Consider the following 27,569-nt stretch of genomic DNA (forward strand, 5'->3'; position numbering starts at 1 on the left):
ACAGAGGGAGGCCACCGCACATTTGCTCTAGCAGCATTTTTATTTACAAACAGCAATTTCCATTGACTTTATACCATAAAAAAGCCATTTACAAGCAAGAAACAAGAATTCAGAACAAAATTAAGCAGCACTGAAATATTCATGTCACAAATCTAAAACAAAATGAATACAAGAGTAAAATATCATTTGAATAAATAGTCTTAAATTCATGCTATAAAATAATCCTTAATGGCAAGTTACTAGTAGATACAGCATCCGCTTAGCTAGCTTCATTTACTTCATATGGTGATGAAGTGTGGGCTTGTGAGGTTACCAGTTTATATTGCAAGATAATGACATTGTGTTAAGTCATTCAAATTGCTCAACCATTTATAACGGAAAAAAGTGTTAGCCCTACTAATAAAAGTGGTGAGAGAGATGGTTTTCACATTAGGAAAATGGTCATTCTCAAAGAAACCAGGTACGTTTACCTCTTACTATAGTCAGGGCAGCAACCAAAGGCTTGGGCAGCAAGTCCAAAGGTTGAATTCACAGCATACTTGTCACTGAGGGGCAGCAAGAGGTCTGGTTACTGCGTCTGCAGCAGGGCTCACTCCGGGATTGACCAAGAACTACGGGAGCCCTGTGTGTGCCAGGCCCAGAGGGGAACCGGGGAAAACAAGGCCCTCTTCCGGGCCGAGAGGTCGAGCACCGGGCAGAAACAGTGGAGACACTCTGGCACTTACTGAAGAAGACATATGTGGCGTGTGACAACCATTACAAATTTGGAACAATGTGAATGACTCTCCTGAACGTTCAGTTCAGTTGCACTGAGTAATATGAAATCTATGATTTATGAACTAGATAGTTTCATATAAAGAATTTACATAATTCCCCAATACTTTCATATATAAAATTTAATAAATAACCCTGACCAGTCTAGAAGCACCATTCAAGGGGCATGTGCCCTTGGAAAATAGTTTAGGTGTTGCATATTTGAGTCCCTTTCAGTGGAGGCTTCACAGGAAACCATTACAGAATTTAACAATAACAAGGACAACAACAAAAATCACAGTAACTAATAGAAAAAGTTGTTAAAATAAAATACATTGATTTCTTTAAAGTAAAGCTCATTCACGTGGAGGATTCCCACCCTCCCCCCTCCCCCCACCCCACCCCAGCCCTTGTTTTGTGTTCCTGCAAGTTCTTCCTAGAGTCTAGGCTGGAAAAACAAAAGTAAAAACAAAACCACACACAAAGATATGCAGGCCTATGGTCTGGGCTAAGGGAAAAACAAAGACTTGGTTATAACTGCTATCATGAGAAAAGACATCTACTCATGCTCCGGAAGCTGGAAAATCATCAATTTAGTTCTACAGTATATTCTGCTTAACAGTGAACCGACAGTATCCTTTCTGTTGTTAAACACCAGGCACGTGCACACGCACCCACGCACGCATGGGCGTGCGCGTACACACACACACACAGGCAGGCACACACGCACACACACACACACACACACACACACACACAAAAACAAAACTGCCAAGGCAGAGCCAACTGGGAGGCTTTCCACTGACCAAAAAAATTAACTTGTCTTCATATGCTGTATTTACAAATATAATTTCTAAATGTATTTACAGCTTTAGTAGAAATTAGAGGGGAGAGAACCGATTAGAATGAAAAGAACTGTTTAAAACCACAAACGTTAGTAAAAGTATAAAATTCTTTGTTTTCACAGTTTGTAGTAACAGGTGAAACACCCAGAGGAAAGGACGCCGTCACTGTCTTCACATTGTCTACGTATTGGAAAAGGTAGCTCAAGAAGAGACTCAATTATGAACAGACCTTATATGAACTCAGGATATGTTTTGCTGTAAAGGATTTCTTCACATATCACTTCTATCTTAGTTGACTTTTGCACTTGTTATAAATGAAACATCTAACCTCAAACTGTACAGAAATAGGGACTCTGCTTTCCAAAAAGAGTTGCTCTAAGGAGTTACACAGCGAACTTCGTCTGCGAAGGCGTGAAGGGACCTTCGGGGAGAGAATGTTTCTGTTCTGTGGCCATGCTCATCCTCCTGGCACAATCCTCATGTGACAAGGCACAATTCATTGCTGCTGCCCGATCTGAATGGAGTTAACCTTTCACCCGCCACGCACACTGAGGAGCACGACGGCGTGCTTGCCCAGAGAGGCTGCCCAGCTCTGCGCTGGCCTACGCGCTGCCTCCTCGAAGCCCTGTGGAACCTTACAGTACTGGGTTATGGCTTGAGAATTCATTCTTAACACTGCTAGCAGTGGAAAGGGTAAAGTGTTAGCAACATGAATGGGAGGCAAGTGGAACTTGCAAAATGTGGACTCATGGTTATTAGAGAGAAACTCAATCAATTTTTCTGCCCCTCAACAGTCCCATTACAATGTTTGAACCTGAACTGTACAATCAAAGCAATGTATAGTTTTGTCAAAGACAATTTTGGATAAGTCACTCTTTGGTAAACTCAAACCAGTTAAACAAATTGACAAATACAAAGAACTCCATTTAAACGAAGGTTAAGACGGACACAGTGACAAGAACCAGGCTATTCGAGGTACCTGCCCCAAGTGCTCTCCCCTCCTGACTTGTCTCATCTATCACGGAATGCTCTGGAGACCTCTCAGAAGGCCCCAAGCCTGAGTGAAAAGGAGGTTCCTTCCCTGAGCCTGACCTCTCACGTCCTTGATTTGGGCATTTCTTGTCACGAACTTAATTTGTATCACCACACAAATTTTTTGCATTTAATTCTTAAAAAAGAAAAATCAAAAGCAAACTTACTCAGGTAAGGGGAAAAAAAAAATCACAGACATTTACCTGAAACCCCAGAACATATTTAAGTGGGTAAACACTTGGGGTCCAGCCTCCCCTTGAGGCACGCGGCTTTGACAGGAGTTGAGCAAGTGCTTCAGGGAGAGAACGCACCCCTTACTTAGGCAGTTTGACAGGAAAAGGCATACACTATATACCCGATTTAGCAAGAGCTGCTCGTCGGGAGCAGCAGGATTAGAGTGTAATCTGTCCGTAGTAACACTGATGTGGAGTGCAGCAGTTCACACGCGAACACACGGCTCCCGTGTGCTACAGAGATGCTACCGCACGGCTACCACCCCCCGGGGGTTGTCACACACAAGGGCCTCAACGATTTTCTTGTCTCAAAATAACAGAACGTCAAACAAAACGAAAACCTCCCCCAAACACCCCGTGGCCCTCCCAGCACCACCCCCCACCCCTTCTTGGTATTGTAAGAGCCAAAAAAGCACGGAAAACCAGCAAACGTCTATTTTTGTATTCCTTTTAACTCCTAGACTCTGAGGTTGGTCTTTTTTCATGTCTGTGTTTCTTTTAGGTGGTTTGTGCTGTTCTCCTGTGGAGACACACTGGCTGCGAGTCTCAGAGCCAAGGTCCTCCAGCAGAGTCTGGGGCGCCGACACCCCACGGGCAGCCCGCGGCCCAAACACCCCATCCACCTGCCGACGGAATTTCTCTATCGGAGTACACAGTACCGAAGCCATCTGGTAAAGCCCGTTTTGTTCACTACAAGCACACGGGTAAACAAAATATAGAACCCAAGACACTTCCTAAAGCTTCAAGAAAACAAGTATTCAAATAGGACTCAGGTATGTTTTCATACAGTAATGTGTTTGCCAGCACATGCTTTTGAGGTCTCTTTTCAAGCTATAAACTCGAGAGAGAAATAAAAACAAAAACAAAACAAAACCTGTAATTCACTATTACCATTAGATTTCACATTTTCTACAACTATACTGACCTAAAAGATACAGAACATAAAAATAGCACCACGTGACCAAAAAAATGGTGACACACACAGATTTGGTGACACACAGAGTATCTTAGAGGGCTTTTTGACTGTTGGTTTCTTTAAGCAGGAAACACTGAGAGTGGGGGAGCCACTGAGGCTCTCGTTAGCACACACGATACTAAGATAGATATATTGCTTGCAATTCCCATAGAGTATATCTTTACAAAAAGTACAAATTCCAAGTTCTGCAGTTTCCCTGGGAACTGCATGTAGAAAAAGTTGCTGTGCACCTGAACTAGCTGTTTGAAAAAAGAGAGAGAAAGAGAGAGAAAGAGGAAAAAAAAAAAAAAAAAAAAGGAAAGAGGGAAACAACCCACAACACTGCTTGGAGAATTTTGTAGACAGAACTACAAATCCCTTTCCTTTAGTGCGAGTAGTAACTCATGGTAGAGTGATTCGATTTAGTTACCTGGTATGTATGTTTCTACAGTACGGAATGAAGGTAGATTCGTAGGCCAGTAAAAACATTGAAAACCACTGCTCCTTTGGGGTTGGCTAATATAACACTACAATATGTAAAAAGGTCAGCACCACGGGTCATCCAGCTTACCTACTGGACAACGAACAAAAATTCCCGAACGGTTTCCAACTAGAGTTGAATACATTTTATGGCATTTGGTTTATGTACTTGTTATGAAGCAGAGCTATGAACACTGTGATTTGCTTTGCTTGCTTTTGGACATGATGATTAATATATATGAAAACCTATTAACATTCTTTTTGTAAGGGAAATAAAGGGGCAAAACCCTAACATTGGGTAGGGAACGAGACAGGGTCAAAAGCCCTGTTCACATTGTATTAAATTATATATTCCTCTTACATTCACCTCAACCAGAATAAAATCAAATTTGAGAATGTATATATACTATATATATAATAATAGCTTTATTATATATATATATAAATTGTCTAACTACCCCCTAAAAGTAATTTTAAATTAGAAAAGGTTACCCATTTGTATCAGCTGACGGCATCCTGGTCTCTCCCCGTGGAAATGCACCGGTGCCAGTGCACACAACGAGAGAGCATGCCTCTTGGCAGAGAATGTAGGGTCAACCAGTTGGCATAGCTAAATCACTGGCAGATTTTGGATTAAGAGTTCAGCCAAAGAGGAATACTGTCAGCCTGTGTTTTCCCTGGATACGTTGCCCTTCATGCTTTGAGCTCCTTGGGAGAGGGAGGGCGGGGGAAAGGATAAACACAATGAAGTGTTCCTTCCAGAAACCTTAGAAAAACTGCCAAGAGACCGAGAGATTTCCAGATGGTTGGGAAAACCAAAGATTACAACAAAGCAAATCACAAATATGCATTGATTAATGTGCTTTGTTTGGGCACACTTCGTTACCATCTTAATCAGGAGCATCAGACACTGTGTGAATTTCCATCCGGGAATCTAGGGCCATCTCGGAGGCCGATGCGTCATTTTCTAGTTTCTGTTCCACATACACATCTGTTCTCTCCGGGGACTCAATGCGACTCCTGACTTCGGCGACGCCGGGGTGGTTTTTCCGCAGGTGCTGGTTGAGGGTACCTTGGAATGGAAAGCACTTGCCGCAGATCTCACAGCGGAATGGTTTGTCGTCGGTGTGGCCCCGGATGTGGTACTCCAGTTGGTCCTTGCGTGTGTACTTCTTCCCGCAGAACTTGCACACAAAGGGGGTGATTCCCATGTGGAGCCGCATGTGCCTGTCCAGGCTTCCTTTCTGGTTGAAGGACTTCCCGCAGTAAATACAGATCAGCCTCTCATTGTACGGGTACCAGTGCCCTCTTGCACTCCTCTCCCGGGGGCTGCTCTCATACCCGGGGTTATTCATCATTGCTTCGCTATCAGAACCCTGCACCAAGCCCTGCAGATCGCTGTGCAGGTGGACGGACAAAGCTCGCTTTTGGCGAGCACGCCCTCCTCGAAAACAGCTCAGCATGGATCTGGATGGGCTGGAATTACTCAAACTTCCAAAAGCTTCGGAGACGCTGGGGGGCTGCGAGGCGGCTTGGGAATAGGAATAGGTATGCTGGAGCACGGAGCCGTAGGACCCCACGTTCACAGCCACAACCTGCTCCCCGTCCACCATCTCCGTGTGGTACCCGTCGTCCCCCAGGGAGGAGCTGTCGGAACAGCTGGGCCGGTCGGACTTCTCCATCTTCACCTTCACCTCAGTGATCTGGCTCTCCCTCACCAGCAGGTCCCCCTGCTCATGGTCCCCCTCTATCTGGATCTCGTACTCGGAAACGCTCCCACTGCTCCCTCGGTCTGAGTGCCCTTCCTCCTGTAAGCGGCTGCGCAAAGCTTTGTTGGGCGTCGTCTCCATCCGAAGATCGCTGCTCGTGGTGGGCTGCCGAACCTGAGAGCAATACGGAGGGGAGATCTCGACGGGATTGGCAAAGAAGCTACTATCCTTAACTCCATTCCGACTCTCTGTTGTCTCCTCGGTGCCGACAGTCACGGAGTCGACGTCTCCAACGCTGATCTTTGAATGGATGCTCTCCAGGATCTGCGTGCACTTGTCAATGACACACTGCATCTGAAGAAAGCTGGCTGCCGTCAGAAAGCTGACAACATCCTTCAGCTGCAAGGACATTCTTCCAGTGTAACAAAATGAAAGCAACTGTTCAAACACATTGGGATTTTTAATCACGGATATTGACAAGCCACTCATGGTACTTAATGCTGAATGGTCCCGGAAATAGGGGGAGCTGGCAGCGAGGACTGCTTTGTGGGCTCGGAATGGCTGACCCTGAATGTGGACAATGATGTCACATAGTTTCCCTTGCAGGCGGAGTTCGTTTAGCTGGCTCAGAACAGTGCTGCTGTACTCGGGCACATCGAACTGAATAAAACTGCTGCTGTCCATTTCTACTGACATGAAGCGTAATCTGCAGAAAGAGAGAGTTTCATAATTCACCAGTGACTCCTCACTAAGCACAAGTGGCATCAACACAAGCTTGCGAAAATCACACCACCACCATCACCACCACCACTGCGGCCACTGTGCCTCGGAGGGTCGACCTGGGCATTCTTCCTCTTACTTACTTTCAGTCTCTCACGTCTTGGTCAATTCACCGAAAGTCAGATAACCCAAAGATCAATCAGCCTACTGCCCCAAATGCCTAGCATTCATCTTCATCGAAATTATAACATGTTCTAGACAGTAGGGCCTTTGCAGATGATTGAGAATTTGGTATCCTTTTAGGAAAATATTTCCCTGTTTCACCTACTTCTGAGGATTTGGAATACTTCGTAAAAAAAAAAAAAAAATATGCACACTCATCTGAAAACTGTTCTGCCTTATTTGTATGTTTCCAATTGGTGTTTTCCAGGCAGACAGCACAGGGGATACACTGAACAGAGCTAAACGCTTTTTAGTTTAGAATCTGAGTGGTCCTCATGTGCACTTTTCCCCCCTTCAGTTCTGCGCACCTTATTATTCCTTTTGGGTTGGTAACTGACCCTTTCAGTGAAGAGCTTTAGACAGGGCAAGCACCAAGAGCGATGGACATATCACAAGCACATCAATGCCCACTAGTGCTCAAAGCATACGCATACCTTGGACAGGCTGGCTGCCCCTGCCAAGAACCCAATACACCGAATCACTCACAACCACAAAAGTGGATACAGCCCAGCTGCGCTCTCTGACCAAAACCAATGCAATCAGATCTAACAATTATATTTCAGTGGTTAAAATCCAACCAATTGAAATTTAAGCACTTTCTGAATAAGCACTGAATCAAGAAAAAAATCAAAAAGGAATAAAACTATTCAGAAAAAAAGAAAACTCACATCAAATCTGCAGAAAGAGGGCTTTAGGAGTCAAGTTTAAGTTTACTTATGTCTTCAACTTACTTGAGAATGCATCCAAAAATAGAGATGGATAGAGAGGTGATAAAGCAAACACAGGAATGTGTTAACAAGCATAGAGTGTAGATGGTGGGTATATACAGGTGTTTTCTGTAAATCCACCTTTTTTGTATATTTGAAATTTTTCAAAATGAAATGCTGAGGATTTTGAAACAAATTTTAAAAGTCAGTACCTTAAAAGTTTTTATCATTAAACAACAAAGAAGAAAAATAAATGGACTCCCCAAAGAGGTCAGAAAAGAAACAACCAACTAAACCCAAAGAAAGCAAAAAAAGTAATGAATACAGAAAAGCATATAACTGCAGAGAAAATTTTTTAAAATTATAAGATACAACAATGTGCAATTAAATCTGACACCTGCAGGAAAGGACAGACCAGTTAGTGTGCCTAGATCACACCAGAATTTTTTTATTATGTCAGAATCCGAATTAAAACATTTTAGTTAAGGAGGAACACTGTGCTCTTATTTATCCTAGATTTATGATTGAAATCAATTTGAAATCTGTACGGAACAGACATATTTTTAGAGTAACATAAATTGGCAGAATTAAATAAAAAGAAACAGAAGTGCCAAAGCATAAATGATCTTCAGGCCGTTCACACTGTTTTAGATGCATGTTGAAACATTTAAGGCATCTCAAAAAAAAAAAAAAAAAAAAATTAAAGCATCTCAATTTATATGGCATACATCTGATACCAGAAGATGGCAAACAGCATAAAGAGAGACGACTGTCAACTTTACCTAGTAAACAGATTGTAAAGTCCTCAAGGAAATACTTAGAAACATAACCTATTAAAATAATAATATATTGTGACCAAATGTAAGGATGGATGCATGTTGGGAAATGTATAAATGTAATCTGCCACATCAGTAAGTCAAAGGAGAAAAACCATATGGCCAAATCAAAACTATGCTAGCCGTGGATTTTAGAAAGTTAAATGCCTTTTCAAAGTAAGGGGAAAAACAGGAAGAGGGTATTTTCTTAATGTAATAAACAGTACCTACTGCAAAGCTGATGGCAATACCAACCTTAGCAAGAAAACATCCTATCTGTGGTTCCCAAAATGTACTTAGTAGCACACAAGCCCATGTGTAGACCCACCTCTTAGGGGTTGAACAATATATTAGCATATTAACCCATCGTAAAAGTCCTCCAGACAAGAATTCTATTTAACTCAGCCATTTGCACACTCATTTAAGCGTGTAACTCTTCTCTCAAGGTAGATACATATATCTGCCCAAGAATTAGTGTTCCCTGGTACACACTCTGGTAAACACTCTGGTAAACACTTTCATAGAAGCATTCCCATTAGTCCCTGGGAGGATACAAGGTTGTCTGCCCATCACTTCTCTTACTTAACACTGCTCTGGAAGTTTCAGCCAAAGCCACAGACAAGAGAAAAATGAAGGCACAGAGCCATTAGAAAAGAAGAGGTAAAATTACTATTCAAGGCAGACAGGTCTATTTACACAGAAAACACAAGGGAATCACTGGAACAAATCTGTTTAGAAGCAGGAACTAGCAAATGAAGCATTTCAAAAATTATTGTACATAAAAAACCAGTTAGGTAAGATAATGACAAGTCACAGCCATCAACAGTAACAGAAACTATGAACTACCTGGGGGATAAACAAAAAATAGGCTCTGCAAGAAGAAACTGAAACACTTTAATAAGGACAAAAACATAAATATGAAGACACACATGACGCTTCTAAAAGAGTCCACAATATAGACACTTTCACCCAAGATTGATTTATGACTATAATGTAGCCCAATGAAGTACTTCCTTAGTACTTCACAAACACTTGTGGTGTTTCCTAGCGGTTCCATTAACAATAAAAATTGTTAAAATTTTATACATTTTTACTTAACCCAGTTAAAGCATCAACATATAATGTTAGAAAATTATTAGTGAGACCTTTCACATTCTTTTTTTCATACTAACTCTCTGAAATCTGATGTGTATTTTACACTTACAGCACATCTCAAGTTGGAATAACCACATTTTAAGTGTTCTACAGCCCTATGTGGCCAGTGGCTACCACATTGTGGACAGCGTAGATCTAGAAGAATAAATACTAAGGCATTTCAGGAAAACAAAACAACCACAAAAAAACCCAGCTGAAGATATAGATGTCAAAATGTACGATCACGCTAGAACTCATTCACTCTATGTACTGTCTTCTCCACACCAGGCACAAGGGGTCCAGGAAAGCTTGAATTCTCTTGTTACAAACTATGATAAGGGCTAGAAGATCTTTTGTAAAGGGAGCGGGGAGGTGCTACAGACAGAAGGAATGACACGCATAAAGAGACGAGAGCCTTAGCAGGAAGGAAAGAGGTGTTAGAGAATTGTGGTACAGTTAGGGAAAGGAGCAAGGGGAAGGACAAAGGTCTCACGCGGCTGTCAAGGTTATAAGTGAGAGTCAGTCCAGATGGGCCCTACGGGCCATTTCCAATCAGTGAAAAAGGAAGAATTTTTGAAATAGATGCTTCTTGGATAATGTGAAAATATAATAATAAAGTTAGATGTCTTCTTCACCACATATGCCCCCGTAAGAACTTCTAGAGGTCTTACTATGCACAAAAAGACAGATACCAAGAAAAACCAGAGATTTAACCACAGAAGAACTTCTATACATCTAAAAAATGGCTTCTGACCAAAAGCAAATGACAAGAGACAAATTATGAAAAATATGACATATATGGTGAAGAAGTAGAAAACTCTTACAAATAAAAGCAAATTTAACAATTGAAAAATGGGTAAAGACTATGAACAGATGCTTCAAAAAAAAAAAGAAATTAAAATAGTCTTGAAACACAGATAAAGTGCTTAACAACATCAATAAACAAATAAAACTTAACACAAGACACAATTCTTTCTCCAGTTGGCAAGATTTAAACCCCCCTGGCAGTGCTATCGGGACTGTGGCTATCTTGTATGCTCCTGGTAGGCAAATGTAACAAAGCCTTGCGATAGGCACTTCTCTTGACTTAGCACTCTCTATCCCAGATGTAGGCACACAAGAATTTATCCATTGGTATATCCAATTACAACAGCAAAACAATGAAAACAATCAAAATGTCCACCTTCTTGGAAATTATTAAAGGATAGCACACCTATATACTGAATACTATGTCATTATTTAAACTGATGTTAAGGAAGCATACAAAGTAAGCGCTACAAAATCCAAGGCCCCGAAGGCAAGGATTTTCATCTGTTTTATTAACTAGCATGCAGCTTACCACCTGGCACATAGTACACACTCAATTAATATTTGCTGAATGAATATTCAATAACATGGCAACAAATCAACTGCAAATGAGCACAAGGGATCTTTATGGGTGATGGAAATGGTCTAAAGGTGGGTTAACATCATAAATTTACTAAAAATCATTGAACTGTACATTTAAAATGACCAAATTCTATGATATGTAAGCTACACCTCAGTAAAGCTGTTAAAAAAAAATCAAGTGGGCACCTGGGTGGCTCAGTTGGTTAAGCAACTGCCTTTGGCTCAGGTCACGATTCTGGAGCCCCGGGATCAAGTCCCACATTGAGCTCCCTGATCAGTAGGGAGTCTGCTTCTCCTGCTGACCTCTCTCCTCTCATGCTCTCTCTCTCTCAAATAAATAAATAAAATTAAAAAAAAAATCAAGTAACAACAAAAGTAGAATATTTCTAAAATTATGTATGTATAAACAGATATTAAATATACATAGAAATAATACTGAGAGATACACACAGAATGGTTACATTAATCTAAGTTTAAAAACGTTTTTATTTTCTTCTTCACACTTTCCTGTGTTTTCCAAACTTCTAACAGTGAACACATTTATTAGTTGGCATGAAAAAAAAAACCAAATAAAAAATATCTCAAAATCCCTGATGATGATAATCTGACAGACGTTACTGGTGGATTGTAAAATAAGCAAATACTTTGGAGGGCATTTTAGTGATTGTCCATTGAAATTACAAATGCACGTTCCCCATGACCGAGGAACTTCAGCCCTAGGAATTTTACTACTTCACTGGACAAAACAACAAAAGATTCGGAACAGACTATATGCCCATGAAGAGGAGAATGGTTAATAACTTATGCAAGATCCATATTTAAGACTACTATACAACCAGAGGCTGTATATGTATGTATATAAGATCTGGGGGTCTCAGTCATTAAGTGTCTGCCTTCGGCTCAGGTCACAATCCCAGCTCATGCCCCACACTGGGCTCCCTGCTTGGCAGGAAGCCTGCTTCTCCCTCTCCCTCAGCTACTCCCCTGCTTGTGTTCTCTCTCTCCTTGTGTCTCTGTCAAGTAAATAAATAAAATCTTAAAAAAAAGAAAAAAGATTACTATACAACCAGAAATAACAAACAAGGAAGCTCTTTTCATACTGACATGAAAAACTCATCATGGTGTATCACTAAAGGAAAAGGGTGAGATGCCAAACAGTATAGGTATTGTTTGTACAAGGCACCGTGAACACATACACACACACACACACGCATGCACGCACACACACTGCTGTGTCAGCATATACACATCATGGTTATGCACAGGGGGACAGGGTAGTTAGAAGCCCTATTAGCTTTCAATGAATCTTTTTAGACACATTTCTAAACTATCTGAACATACTAAAATTCAGTAACATTTAAAAAGAAATTTAGGATACCTCACCCAGTTTTTATTCTACCTTTTTAAAAGATTTTATTTATTTGAGAGAGACAGCATGAAAAGGAGAGGGAGAAGCAGATCCCTCAATGAGCGGGGAGCCCATCGAAAGACTTGATCCCAGGACCCTAAGATCATGACCTGAGCTGAAGTCAGCTGCTTTACCAGCTGAGCCACCCAGGTGTCCCCCTTAGCCAGTTTTTAAAAGATAGGAAAATATCATAATCAAACTGTCTGAGGCATGAATTTGGAGTCAGATCTGGGTTCAAATGATACCTGCTTTCCACCTGTCAAACTTGTGTGAGGTACTTCATAAACTTTCCAAGTCTCAGTTTTCTTATCTTGAAAATGGGCATAGAGGAGTCCTTACCTTGTGGCTTGTTATGAGGAATACAAGTCTGCAAAAGTAGGAAGCACAAGGGGCACCTGGGGGATGCAGTCAGTTAAGCATCCAAGTTTTGGTTTCTGGTTGTGAGATCACAGCCCCACCTAAGGCTCAACGGGGAGTCTACTTGGGACTCTCTCCCTCTGCCTTTCCCCCTGTGGGCACACACGCACGTACGCACTCCCTCCATCTCTCTCTCTCTCTCAAGTAAATAAATAAACAAATCTTAAAAAAAAAAAAAATGGGACGCCTGGGTGGCTCAGTTGGTTAAGCAGCTGCCTTCGGCTCAGGTCATGATCCCAGCGTCCTGGGATCGAGTCCCACATCAGGCTCCTTGCTCCGCAGGGAGCCTGCTTCTCCCTCTCCCTCTGACTCTGCCTTCCACTCTGTCTGCCTGTGCTCGCTCTCGCTCTCTCTCTGACAAATAAATATAAATAATCTTAAAAAAAAAAAAAAAAAAACAGTAGTAAACCCTCAGCATAGTGGCTGCTTGGCCCATAGTCAAGATTAGCTATAACAGACTTTTTTTTAGGGGGCAAAAAGAAATGGCTTTGAAGGTAGACTTGGCTATGAATCCTAGCTCTGCCACTTTCTGATAAAAATAATAACAACGAATATTTAAACAGCCACATGGTCTTGGACAAGTCAGTTAACTTTGATTTCCTACCTAGAGAACATCTCAGAAGAACTACTGCCCAATGAAACTGCGGTCATGATTAAATGAGGGAAATTCATGCACTGAATGTGTATAAAAGCTGACATATAATAAGCACTTATCTTGTGCTAAACACCTTATACATATTAATTTTATCAACTCTGTGAAGGAAATACTATGATTGTACTTTGTAGATGAGGAAACTGAGGAAAAGCAGTTCAGACACTGCCAAAGGTCCCAGAGTTAAAAGATGAACTTAGTCTGACTCGGGAGGTTGTAGTCCTAACTACACCTGACTGCCTTCCAGAAACACAGATACTGCCTGGCATGACACAAGGCTGTGTAAATACTGACTCTGGGAAGTAAGGGCCAAAAGGAAGGTGGGCTTAGGCTTTTGAAAAATGCAAAGTCCTGGGCAAAAACCAGCAGAAAAGAGCAAACAATGAAGCATTTCTGAAATAGTCCACAAGCGAAACTAGCTTCCAGGGTGAGACTTCCTCCTCCTCCTCTGTGTGTCTTTTTATCTTCTCAGAAGAAAAGCAGAGAACTACACTTGAAAGAAAATCACTGGAGAGAAAAACCAAAGACGATGATTAACACCTAAGAGAGGGATTCCAGTTTTCTGCAAATGAGAAAGGAAGCGCTTCACTCTCCTCTCCTTTACATTAACACCTCCTTCTGGCCCTGACAATGAGATTCAAAGCCCTCTGCCTAGAGCTGCTGACAAGCAACACTCCAGAGGAAGAGGCTTCTGAAGTCTGCCGCACAGGGCATCTGCAGGAAACTGCAGCCCTCGGAACCGAGTTGAAAGGAGCAAAAGGCATAATGAATCGCAAGTTCCACACCCAACGACCTGATGTGTCAGGCCTAGTGGTGGTCCAGGGGTAGAGCAAGTCAGAACCCCTTCAGAGACAATCAAGTCCAAATATGATTCCCGACTCCTCCAGATCGGCGGTTTCCCAACATGGGCTCCTCACTGGTTTCTTGTAGGTCTTAATTCCTCCCCCGCGCAGAGTGTCAGCCCACACCTAACCTAGATCAATGTTTCATTAGTTTTATCTTTAAAATAAAATCTACCTTTAAAATAAAATACAGGCACACAAACTTCAAATCCTAGTACAGAAAACAGAAGTGAACAGCAAAGCTCTTCCCCAGTTCCCCTTCCCAAAGATCTGGTCAGGGCTTTTGGCATTCTTAAAGTTACAGCATTAAATTGTTCTATACCCTGTTTGGTTTTTAAAAAAGATTTTATTCATTTATTTGACAGAGAGAAATCACAAGTAGACAGAGAGGCAGGCAGAGAGAGAGAGGGGGAAGCAGGCTCCTTACTGAGCAGAGAGCCTGATGTGCAGCTTGATCCCAGGACCCCGAGATCATGACCTAAGCTGAAGGCAGAGGCTCAACCCACTGAGCTACCCAGCTCCCCCGTTTTTTTTTTTTTTAAATGTATTTAATACACCTTCAGATCTTCCCACAGCAGCACAAACTCCTCTCCCTCATTATCTTTTCCCATTTCAGAGTACTCCGTGGAAGGCCGTGTCACAATGTACTTAACCAGGCCCCAACTGATACTCTAAACAGGAAAAAAAGATAAATAGCCACGGTATTTCCTCCAAGCAGAAGATCTCGCTAGGATCATGGTTTCCAAAGGCAGCAGCAGCTGCCCTCACCAACAGCACATGAGGTCCCTGTTCCCCCCCGTGACTACCAATAACGAGCATTACCCCTTCTCACTTTTGCCAGACTCATCAGTGTGAATGACATCTCATGGCTCTGAAATGCCTTTATTTAATTATAAGTGAGGCTGATCATCTTTTCTCGTGTTTAATGGCAATTTGTCTAAATTTGTCTTCGAACTGTCTGTTCATATCCTTTGTCTATACTTGCATTTTTTATTTAATTGTCAGAGCTCTTTGCAAATTAGGGAAATTAGCCTTTTGTCTTATATGCTGCAAATATGACATTTAATTGCAATCACTAAACGGCATACTGACTGGGAATTTAGATGATTTTTCTACATGTACAGGAAACAGTCATTCAGTTTCAGTCTTCTGCATGCACAAACCAAAGGGGATTCAGAGATGAGGAGAGGAAGGCTCCCAGTCTTGCCGTTTGATACAGGCTTAATGCAGATTCCTCCCAACTCAGAGAGATGAGGGAATGAAATCATTTTTGATAATGTAGAGAAGTGATTTAAATCTTAGTTTTTCATCTACACTAGGTTTGCTGCTGCTTCAGAAGACAATAATGAATTTGATCATTCTTCTCACTAAATACAACAGCATCAGTATTCTTTAGCTCGGCAGATTACTCACAGGTCTGTCACACTATACTAAGCAAGAAGCCACCCTCCACCTGGGTATTTCTACTATTATTTTCGAATTTAAAAAACAAGCATATATGAGCTGGACATTTTTCTTCAATACCATTAAGACTTTTTTTCTTTCATTAATACTTACCTTATTTTAACAATACCTTTGCCGTTAGTTCGTAAAGACTACACTCTGGATAAGAACGTGAAACACACCTTTAAAAAGCACCCGTGGTAAGGACTCAGCTGCAGGGAGCTGCTGGAAAGTTCAGGTTGTCGGCCCAACCTGTTCAGTCTTCTCTGCTCATTCAACCCATGGACACACATACTTCCTGCTCTGCCAGTTTTTATTTTTATTTTTTTTAAGATTTTACTTATTGCTTTGACACAGAGGGAGAGATCACAAGTAGGCAGAGCAGCACACAGAGAGAGCAAGCGTGGAGGAAGCAGGCTCCCTGCCGAGCAGACAGCCTGACCCGAGGCTGAGGCTCGACCCCAGGATCCTGGGATCATGACCTGAGCTGAAGGCAGAGGCTTAACCGGCTGAGCCACCCAGGTCCCCCCTGCCCGTTTCTTTAGGGGAGAATACTTCCAAAGCTGGGGGCGGCTTTCACCCCACACACAGCCTCTGCCGAGGTCAGCGGATGACACTCTGCTGACCCTGGTCTCAGCGGGTTCTGGGAAGGACCACCTCTGAGGTGGGCAGCCCTGACACTGGTCCCCCCCATCCCCTTCCCTGTGGCCAGGCACCACCCCCCACGCTAGCCTCAGCAACGGTAAAAGGGGATCACTGCCACCTCCCACACCCTCAGCCTTCTCCGGCGCTCGGGAAAGCCCCCCATCAGCATCATCGATAACCAGCACTGACCGAATGCCTGATACAAGCCAGGCATGTTGTAAAGGATTTATATGCATGATTTCCCTGAATCCTCGTGCCTGCCCTCCAAGGGAGGTACTTTTACCCCTATTTTAGAAAAGAGGAAACTGACACTCCCAGAGGCTAACTTTCCCAGGACTGTTGCAAAGTCTGCCCATGCGACTTCCTACACCGGTAACTCCTAAGCCTTGTCTAAGTTGTCCTCGGGGAACAGCAGGCCCGGCAGAAGTCAGAAGAGCTGAGAAAAAGGCAGGATGAGAAGAAAGCCTGCCCTCAGTTACCTTCCTGCCCTAGCGTGGCGGCCAGGGAAAGGGACAGGGACAAGTGGTAAAACAGCCCCTCGCGCTGCCAAGGGCTCCTACTGCTGCTGTGAGGAGGAAGGGGATGAAGATGGGTGAGTGGGGGCTAGGTTATTAATATCCATCCAGATTACAAACGTGTGTCCCCTGTGACCGAAGAATTTCAGCTCTAGGAATTCACTACAGCACAAATCACACAAAGGTGATTTTACCACCTTTATTTATTTATTTATTTTTACAGGTTTTATTTATTTGACAGACAGAGATGACAAGTAGGCGGGGGGGGGGGGGGGAGGGAGTAGGCTTCCCAATGAGCAGAGAACCCGATGCGGAAGGCAGAGGCTCTAACCCACTGAGCCACCCAGGCGCCCCTACCACCTTTATTTTTTTTTTTTAGATTTCACTTATTTATTTGACAGAGAGAGAATGCGTGTGCTCATGCAAAAGCAGGGGGAGCCATAGGCAGAGGGAAAGGGAGAAGCAGACTCCCCAAGGCACAGGGAGGAGCCCATGCGGGGCTCAACCCCAGGGAGCCCATGCGGGGCTAGAACCAAAGGCAGACACTTAGCCCACTGAGCCACTCAGGCACCCTTACCTCCTTTAAATAAACAGCTATCTTCATGCTACCGCCTCAATTAATTAGAAACCACCGGACTGAGGCTCAAGTAACTGGTCTTTTTGGTATTTAAAGGTGGAAATCACAGAGTAGATTCTGCCAAGATAAAGGTTCAGCCCAAGTTCAACAGAATTCTGAGCAGCGCTGAGACTGGTGTTCAAAAAGCCAGAGCAGACTATGAGGACCATCCAGGGCTGACCAAGCACCGAGGACAGCAGCAAGGCCAGCACAGGCCAGGGGGAGGTCAGGACCATGACGAGTGGAGAAGGACCAGGTTTGGGAGGAAAACAGACCTACGCTGGGGAGTGAAGCCCACCTCCCAGAGAAGGGAGGACGCTTCCACAGCGAGGCACTGTGCGCACAAGCCACAGGGGAGAGCCACACTGGATGGCCTGTGTCCAGGTCGGCCCGGGATGCTCCTCCCACAGATCTGAAGTCAGGACAGGGGTCCGAAAGATAAACACGCATGCGTGCTCTGGGAAGAAAACTAAGATCCGATGCGAGACCACATGGTAAGGGGGTTTCGTAAAGCTGCTTGCAACCTCGGCAAGACCCCACCCAAAAAGCTGCTGAACATCTCACCAAGCCCGTGTGTCACGACAAGGCCCTGTTCTGAAATCCAGCTCGGGAATCTTACCCCTAATGTGGGTTCCAAAGTTCACTAAGAACAAATGCATTTTACCGAAGGAGCTTTAGAATAAAAAAGCTACTCTGCAAAGATGGCGAAGCCACAGTCTAGCAGACAGGACTGATCCTGACGTGGGCAAACAGGTGTATCAGGTATGGATACTCTGTTCTTCTTTCGCCCTGCTCCTCCCACTGAGTTTGAGCAAAAAATTGAACGGGCAATGACTTCCCTCCCACATAACAACAGTAGGAAAGGAAAGAAAACATGGTAAAGGAAAGGAAAGAAAGAAAAGAAAGGAAATCTTTCAAAGGAAAGAAAACATGGTTAAGGGAAGCAACATGAGTTTTCAAAGGTGTTGCCTGTTTATCAATTTCTTAGCACCAGGAAATGGAAAGAGAATCCTATCACTTTCCATTTAATGCCGGTATGTTCTTATGACAATATTTTTTAAGACTTGATTATCATCAAAAATTAACTGAAAAAAAGCATGGGTGAATTTATTTATAATAATGACATAAAAGTCTTTCTGAGCATGACAGAAATCCCTGTCCCAGAAGAAACATAGGCAAAGACCAATACATCTGACAAAAAGGACAAAGAAACATCGTCTGCAAAACACGAGAAGTGAATGACATATTGAGGAAAAATACATGCGTATTTGACAATGGGCTACTTTCCAAATTCTTTAACTTATATCATAAATCAATGAGATCAGGATGACACAGAAAATCCTATGGAAGAAGGTGCAAAGGAATTAACAAAAAGAAAAGGCAAATAACCAAAACCACATGAAAAGATGTTTAGTTTTCTTCATGACTACACACGTGAATTAGAGAAAGAGAAAATGAGATACCTGTTGTGACCCATCACATCTGTACACATTTAAAAAGAATTGGCAAGGGCACCTGGGTGGCTCAGTGGGTTAAGCCGCTGCCTTCGGCTCAGGTCATGATCTTGGGGTCCTGGGATCGAGTCCCTCATCGGGCTCTCTGCTCAGCAGGGAGCCTGCTTCCTCCTCTCTCTCTCTCTCTCTCTCTCTCTGCCTGCCTCTCTGCCTACTTGTGATCTCTCTCTGTCAAATAAATAAATAAAATCTTAAAAAAAAAAATAAAAAAATAAAAAGAATTGGCAAGAGTAATCCTGAGGGATAGCCTGGTCAGCTCCATCAAAATGCAGAAGGCATTCACCATTTGGTCCACCACTAACCGCTAAGAAGTGATCCCACAAATATACAGTCCTTAAAAAAGTATGTTAGGATCTATGTAACAAGGATGCTCACTAAGCATTTTTATTTGCTGTATCCAAAAAAAAAAAAAAAGAGAGAGAGAGAAGGAGAACTTCAAAATCTATCAAGAGGAGACTGGCTCAAAATGACAACAATAAAAATCAATAATGAGACACTACACAGCCCTTAAAAAGGACAGACAGATCAGTATGGTTCAATATACAAAGAATTCCATTACTTGGCCCAAACTTGCAGGATAAGGAACAATTATGTATGCATATGTGGGATTCTTTTCAAGTACTTTTCTTTTTTTTTTTTTTTTTTTAAAGATTTTTATTTATTTATTTGAGAGAGAAAGAATGAGAAGGGGAGGGTCAGAGGGAGAAGCAGACTCCCTGCTGAGCAGAGAGCCTGATGTGGGACTCGATCCTAGGATTCCAGGATCATGACCTGAGCCAATGGAAGTCTCTTAATCAACTTGAGCCACCCACGCACCCCTCATATACTTTTCTTAAAAGAACAGCTGTATCCACTCTAGAAAGAATCACATGAAACTATTGATGACAGTGACTTTGGAAATGAGGACTAAGGACTGGGGAGAGGGAAAGGAAACAGGCTTCATTTTATACTTTGAATCTTTTATCACATAGCTGTATTATTCTCACCAAAAGTTTTTTTTAAGACATGTGTAAGATTCTACCTAAAAATATATAATTTTGTAAACCAAAGAATCTAGAGAAAAAGATAAGCAGCAAGCGGATAATTAGCGTATCAAGCAGACAATTATAGAGGCAGAAACAAAAAACTATGAGGACTAATGACAAGACTGATTACTTTTGACCAAAAAGATTTTTTAAAAAATCAAAATAGAACAAAGGAAAGCTCCCTGGTGTTAGTAATATGTGAACAGGGCTTTGTTTTCAAATGGAACAGAAAGAACAGCTCAAACAGAAGGGATGGCAGGAGCAGGGAATAAAGGAGTGAAACGTGTGGGTCTGGAGTAGAGGCTCGGGCCCAGGTTCCAGGGGTGACAGGGCGAAGAGGAAAACGACCATTGGGACGTGGAGGGCCTTAAATACGAGATTAGAAAATCTATGCTCAATTCTGGCAGCTGCCAACTTGAACTTGAGTCCAAAGAAGGACTCAACAGGACTTGAGACTGCAGGGCGCTGTCCATTCTGGGAGGCAAGCAAGTTCAGCCCCCAACAAGAGGAGTCCGGACTGCCCACTGGGCATCGGTGTAGAGCTGTCTGACAGGCAGCGGGAAGGGGGCGAGGGGTGGGTGGGAGGCTGATTTGGGAGTGACCAAAAATTGTACTAAGGACTGGGGCGCCTGGGTGGCTCAGTGGGTTGGGCCTCTGCCTTCAGCTCAGGTCGTGATCCCAGGGTCCTGGGATCGAGCCCCACATCGGGCTCTCTGCTCAGCAGGGAGCCTGCTTCCTCCTCTCTCTCTGCCTGCCTCTCTGCCTACTTGTGATCTCTCTCTCTGTCAAATAAATAAATAAATAAAATTAAAAAAAAAATTGTACTAAGGACTGACATGGTAAGACGAGAGAGGAAACAGTAAAAAGTTTAGCTAAGAGCAGAAAAGTTTTGCTGTTTGCTCCTAAGAGAGGTACTCGAACATCCTAAGAACACCCACACTTAGCCCTCTCCTCAACACATTTCATTAATAAATTTCTGCACTGGGCCTTCTTTTAAAGCTGTAAGGAAACTTAACAATGAAAACGAGGACGTAGACTAGTGATATCTTCCCGCGCTGCTAACCCGTTCTGCAGAGAGCCTGAAGATGAGAGAGGGGACACTGAAATGCCATCTGGGCAACCACCCACATGGGCCTTGCAATCCCCTCTACAACGTTCTTGGGGAAAGCCCTGGAAGTGTTTCCTCGTAATGACAAGTGGAACAAAAGCACAAGCATAAAATCCAAGCAACTGGCAATGTGCTGCTGGGCACACACCCTTGGCCGTGAGCTGAGGGCAGGGACCACGCGCCCAGAGCCCAGCACCCTGCCTGGCAGAGAGAGAGGGGCTCTCAGCACATGTCACCTGACTCAACCTGAACCAAGCTGGTGGCTCAAAATCCCCAGATGCCACCATCACTACACCCTCAGCTCTCAATTCCTCCTGCTGAAGACCCAAGACACCCCTTCCAGAAGGCAAAATCTAGCAAGGTGGCTCATTCCCATCCAGCCCAGAAACACTCTAATTTGCACCGCTTCTTTTAAAAATACTCAGTGACACTTCTACGAAAAGAAAGCAAGGTTACAAAATCAGGGAGTTGTTTGGGGCACCAGGAGGTACCCATTATTCCCAATCAAGATGCTCACGATTCCAAAACCCAGGTCTGCACCCGCCCGATTCAGTCACTTGCGGACACCAGAGCCACAACTCACTCTCGGCTTCCTCTCTCAGGCACTGAAGACCTAAGATCTCTCATTTCCATTCCATACAAAAAGTCATGAAAAAGACCACAGATGGAAGCACGAGGGACAGCAGGCATGGTAACAGCAGTAACAACTATATAAAAATAACTTTTCTAGGTATTTCTGCCTGGGTCTAGATCAAAACTAAACTTGAGCTGTCATGAATTACAATCTAATCCTTTAGAAAGCAGCAGCCGAATAACACCAGGGCTGCATAAAACATTCTGGTGCTGCTGAAACCCAATGCACGAAAAAAATAAATAAAATGGCATTCCGTGATGGATATTCATGAAGCACTCATCCTAATTTAAAAGAAAACAAGTCTAGAGTTCTTACTGCATTAATTCATGTGAGCCTGAAAGAACATTTTTATCCAAACTGTTAAGATTTCCTACCAAGGCGTTAACATTCTCCAAGTCTGCTCAGTTACACTAATTCTGAGAGTACGATTTGGTTTGACAGTGGGGTTTGTCTTTCAGTCAATGCAGAACATCAGAAGCTTCTCCTGAGCTGTCCTGGTGGGGAAGGGATGGCCTCTTTAACCTCACCTGCCACGTAAGGGACTAACAGTTATACCCCTACTGTGTACCATACGCTAAATAAGCTCTTTACCTATTCACCGAACCTTCATGACAACACTGACACAGACCGTGCAACTATCCCCATTCTGCAGATGAGGAGGCAAACTCAGGTGAGACACGAAGAACCTTTCTCAAGGTTACTACTGACTGTCAGAGCCAGGAGGTGAACCTGGATTTGTCAGTACCCCAAATGGGAATTCTTATCTGTGATAAGCACGCTGGTGAGATGCAGTTTTTTTACTGGTGCTGGACTCTTGGTGATCAACTTTGAGTGGAAAGAAAATTCTCATTCAAGGATGTATCATTACATCGACACAATGATAAGGAAGGGTTTACACTGTGTTGTACTTTGAGTAGTTGGCAGCCATTTCTTGGCATGATGTCCATTCTGTCCAAAAACCTCTCCTGACCTCTGTCTATGAAGTGGGCAAGTAGATGCTTCAGGAATTCATCCCCTCGGAGAAAGGTACATTTCAGGTAAAGGAATGAGTAAGCATTAAGCCAAACTCAAAAACTGTCAAGAAGTGGCATCTCACCTGCTGACGGCTGGCATTTCCAGAAACACTGGTCCTGGGAAACACAAGTCCCACCTCTTAGGACAGAAGGATTAGAAAAGCTCACCTTGAATCGCTTTCTTCCGTGAGGTTTTCCATGCCATCAATATCAACCAGAAAATAACCATTAGATATTAAACTGCATTCAGTTGATGACCTTCACTAAGCTAAATTCAGCAGTCAGCTATAAAACATTAAATGGACACAATTAAGAGATCTGAAAAACATGAAGCAGAATTTCAACTACAGTAACATGAAAATGAATTTCCCATTCTAGATTCTAGATTCAGGATACTGACATTTTCAACAAGTGCTTCAACTGAAAGGATCCAGAGACATGCAGAAATCAGCAACTCACTTCTCCACCTTGATAAATTTACACCCGATGAGGACGAAAATGTGTTGAGCAGTTAACAGGAGCTGCAAAGTCTGCTACCTCCTTCACCTATATATTTTTCATTTTAAAACTCAGATCAATCCTATGAGATGGTTTTATTATCCCCACACTATAGATGAGAAGACAGGCTCAGAGACATTATACAAACTGCCCACGTTTACAAAGGTAATAAGGAGCCTTGCTGGGATTCAAACCCAGGCCCGATTCCAAAGCAGAGGTTCTTTCCCCACAGTCTCCAACAGAAGAATTACATGACTTTTTTCTTTCCCATAATCAAAAGTAAACTTTCTAATCTTTCAAAGATTCCTTTTACGCTCTGTGTACTCTAAGAATGAAAGTGGAAAACATCCACTCTGAATGGCAGCATTAGACATTAAGTGACATATTACAGAGAAAGCTGACAACTAATAACAGAGTCCCCTTTAGAAAAGGAGGAGAATCAAAAAAATTTTTTCAAAGTTGTTTACCAACAAGAATCAGGAAGTATTTGAGTATCTCCTAGAACAGTCCGGCTATTAGACACCAGCAGGGCTCCGCAAGAAACGTTAAAACATACTGCCCTCAAAAAAACTCCCACTCCAGTTGGGACAAGAACAAGTTCAATACCCAAGGAACAAATGCTGAATCCCGAGCTTTAGATTGTGAGTGCCACAAAGGCATGGGGGTAGGGCAGCCAGGGAACACCCTTTGGAGGAAGTGTATCTTCAGCAGGGGCTTGAAGGAAGTGAAATGGAGAATTTACACAGAGAAGAGAAAGGAGGCCAGCACTTCAGAAGGGGGAACAACGGGGGAACAACAAAGCCCTGAGGCAGTCATAAACGCTCTTCTGCAGAGGACAGACAGGAGAAGGAGAAACAGGGAACAGGTTCGGGTAGGCGGGGAGGGGCCAAACCAAGGAGAGTCTTGAAAAGATAGGGTGGGCAATGGCTGGACACAATGGGGCAGACGAGACGACACTACTCGGTGCCATGGCCTCTTAGCTGATCTCTTGGCCCCAAGCCTCTCCTTTCCCCTTCTGCAAATTATGACAAACCACCCTTAGTCTCCTGCCGCTCACCACTGCCTTTAGAATAGCTTCAACTTTGGCCTAGTGTTCAAGTTCTTTTAGGAACAAGCCGCAGCCAATCTTTCCTCCTATTCCTTTTCCTATATGAACACTTCTCTACAAGGTGGCTGGTTTATTCACCAACTCCGCTGGATCACTGGGCCTGACTCCTCTTTTCCTATCTGAATCCTACTCATCCTTTAACAGCCAGCTCAAATCCTGCCTCCTCGCTAAGCCTCCCCTGACCATTCAGCCTCCAATGACCTCCATCTCTCCTTCTTAATTCTATAGCACACAGCCCTGTCTAATCAATCAATTACCTTTTCACAGGTAAAGCCTCAGCAGCCAGTGTAAAGCTGCTTGGAGGCGGTGTGTCTTCCAATACTTTACCCCACCACATGGAACAGCATCTTGACATTTAATAATCAAGCAAGCACTCAACTCTTTTTTTGACTTCCTATATTAAGTTTGGCATTAGCATAAAGGAAGGAGGGGGGAGGCGGGGGACTTCTGAAGTCACAGACCAACTAAGAAGCTGTTGCAATAATCCAGATGTGAAGCAAAAAGGGCCTGGACTAAGGAACAAAGAGAAAATGGGCAAATATAAACAACAAAAAAATCTGCAGGCAAAAACTCCGCGGGATGTGACTGACTACTACTAGGGACAAAAGCAAGGGATGAAATATGATTAAGGTAAGGTTTAGAAACTCTTCTGGGAATCATTTTAAAGCCTGTCTGAAACCAAGTCTATTAAGTGGCTAAAAAGTCCACATTTGTAAAAAGTCTTCAGTGAAACTGCCCAAGATCTTGAACCAGGGACAGCCCTTCCAATTTCAGAGACATACAGACTGGCAGACCCACAGGGTCTTTAGAGAGCGAATCTAAAACCCTCACCGATCAGACAGGGAAACTGAGGCCCATCGTGGAAGAGGCTTGCTGAAAGCTTCAAGACAACTCCCCGACTACTGCCGCCCTAAAGCACAGCCGCCCAGCCTAGAAAGGCAGTGTTCACACCCCGAGGCTAACCCCAGCTCGGCCCTTCGTAATGGCAGGACCAACTGAGGGCGAGAGTGACCATGGAGACGTCCAGGGCCAAGCAGGACGCGCTACCGCCTGTTTACCTGGAGAAAGGCGGCGGCGTGGGGCAGGGGGTCTGCTGCAGCCACCAGCAGGGCCGACCCCGCGGCCCCGCCAGGCTCTCCAGGGCACTCAAGCATCCGGCCCTCCCGTACAAAAGGGGTGCGCCCCTGGGGGTGAGGGGCCCGGAAGCATGGGAGCCCGAGACGCCCGAGGCGGAGGCTGGGGAGCCCGGGGCAGCTGGCCGAGCGCGACCCTCGGCCCCGCCGGCGGCGCCCGGACGCCGGAGCCGAGCACTGTTGGCCCCTCCGGGGCGAGCGCCTGGCCAGAGCAGGTGCCCGGGCCTCCCGACCCCGCCCGGCCTCGGCTCCAGCCTGCGCCGCCCGCCCACCCGTCGGCCCGCCGGACTGACCAGGCGCGGAGGCGCCCGCCCCGCCGCGCCCAGAGGGAGCCGGACAGCGGTCGAGGGCTGTCCCCCGCCCCGCCCGCTCTGCCGGCTCCTCGCCCGCCGCCCGCCGCCCCCGGCCGGCGCGCCTCACCTGCCGAGAGCGCAGCGCTCACATCGCCCGCCCGCGGCGCCCCCTCCGCCGCCGCCGGCGCCAGGCCCGTCCCCGCCGCTCCGGCTGCCGCCCCAGCCCGCGCCCCCCGCCCCCGGAAGCGCTTCCCGGCCCCGCCCCCTCGGCGCCAGCGCTTCCGGGCAGGCGCGAACGGGGGCGGTGGCGCTGCGGGACGAGCCTCTCGCCGGGCGTCCGGGGCTCAGATCCCGCCTCGGCAGCGTCTAGGAGCCTCGCGGCGGACGCGTGGGCGAGCGGCGGCCTTGGTCCAGACTCCGGGAGGGAGCGGTGCCGGGTTCGCGCCCCGCGGCCTCCCGCCCGCGTTCTCCTCGGCGCCCCCTGGTGGCGGGAAGGGGGCGCCGCAGCGGGTCGCGCCCCGGGTCTCCCGGACAGGACCCGGTAGGCCAGGACCCTGGACCCCGCCACCCCCGGGGGGCCTGCGACCATCCTTGGCCCAGCTGTCTCCTTCCGAGACCGGAGACCCCGTAGCCTTTCGCGCGCCTACCCCTCACCCGAGCCGCGCCGGGCGGGACAGCTGAAGGCAGTACGGTGCAGTGGTTATGAGCACCGGTCTGGGGACCTGCCATATCGGGCCACTTAACGTCTGACCTTGGGAAGATTACCTCCTCTCTGAAGCGGGAGATAAAAATTCCGGACTTGTGGTTGTAAAACTCCTGTCACAGAGCAGGCCTCAAAAAATGTGCATTTCCAAATACTTGGAGACACCCCAGTGTTGACAGTCGGCTGCGAGTGCGAGCTTGGCCAGCATTTTCCTCTCTGCTTAGGCGAATTTAACCCCTTTCGAAGAGGTTTACCCCCTTTGCATTTTGGTGGATTCCTCCGTAGTAGTGGCAGAGGTTCATTTTCCCTTTTCTGACTTTGTAACAAAAATGAACCCGGAATCAAGATACCAGCTCTTCTTCAAGACACAAAGCTGATTCTTCCTGATGCTACTTCATCCTTTGCAAGCAGGAACTCTTTCTCTGGGATCTATCAAATAGTCATCTTCCAATAACAAATGCCCTTTGTTAAACAGTCTGTGCAGGGCGCTGTGCAGACGCTAGAGACATGACTCCGTTTAATACGCAACCCCCCCCCCCACCCCGGGGTGGCCATCAATTATTATCTCCATTTTATCCAGATGGGAACTGAGGCTCAGAGAGGTTAAGTGACCTATCTAAAGTCACACAGCTAAATGGCAGACTTGGGATAAGCTCCCTATCTCTCTGACTCCAGACAGGAACTTCTTAGGGCAACAGAATATTCCAAACACAGAATTTTAGGTAACCAGTTTCTAACTGCAGGTACCTGGGCAGATAGTGTCACTCTCTAATTACTATTCCTCTTGAGCTATTTCCTTGAGATCTGTCCCCAAGAGTGAGATCAGTGAACCCAAGGGCACAGGAATACATCTTCTTGTCACGCCAGATTTCCTCAGGACCACTGGGCTGACTCATAAGTGCACACGAGTGAGTTCCTGTTTCCCTTCAGAGCAGCTGTGGGCCTCATCATTTTAACTGATTGTTACTAAATGTTTTGGTAAGAGTTGGGGTCTTCTTGGCTGTTATT

The 27,569-nt window shown here is 44.8% G+C and overlaps 2 protein-coding genes across 4 annotated transcripts; one reads left to right on the forward strand and one right to left on the reverse strand.

Moving 5' to 3' along the window:
- Positions 1–26,072, reverse strand: ZBTB34 (zinc finger and BTB domain containing 34). 3 transcript variants are annotated; one of them, XM_032307533.1, is made up of 2 exons: positions 25,986–26,072; positions 1–6,713 (listed from the first exon to the last, which is right to left on the reverse strand). In XM_032307533.1, exon 2 carries the CDS (start codon positions 6,701–6,703, stop codon positions 5,189–5,191), a length of 1,515 nt encoding a protein of 504 aa, XP_032163424.1. In that variant the 5' UTR covers positions 6,704–6,713; positions 25,986–26,072; the 3' UTR covers positions 1–5,188. The 3 variants fall into 3 exon arrangements, with proteins under 3 accessions (XP_032163424.1, XP_032163421.1, XP_032163423.1); XM_032307530.1 differs by lacking the exon at positions 25,986–26,072 and adding an exon at positions 24,690–25,923; XM_032307532.1 differs by lacking the exon at positions 25,986–26,072 and adding an exon at positions 22,995–24,666.
- LOC116570880 (translation initiation factor IF-2-like) lies at positions 25,446–26,539 on the forward strand. Its single transcript, XM_032308477.1, has 2 exons — positions 25,446–26,049; positions 26,148–26,539. The coding sequence occupies exons 1-2, from the start codon at positions 25,446–25,448 to the stop codon at positions 26,537–26,539; spliced, it is 996 nt and encodes a 331-aa protein (XP_032164368.1).
- The last annotated feature ends 1,030 nt before the right edge of the window (positions 26,540–27,569 follow it).

Source organism: Mustela erminea, chromosome 12 (assembly GCF_009829155.1).
Source record: "Mustela erminea isolate mMusErm1 chromosome 12, mMusErm1.Pri, whole genome shotgun sequence".
NCBI lineage: Eukaryota > Metazoa > Chordata > Mammalia > Carnivora > Mustelidae > Mustela > Mustela erminea.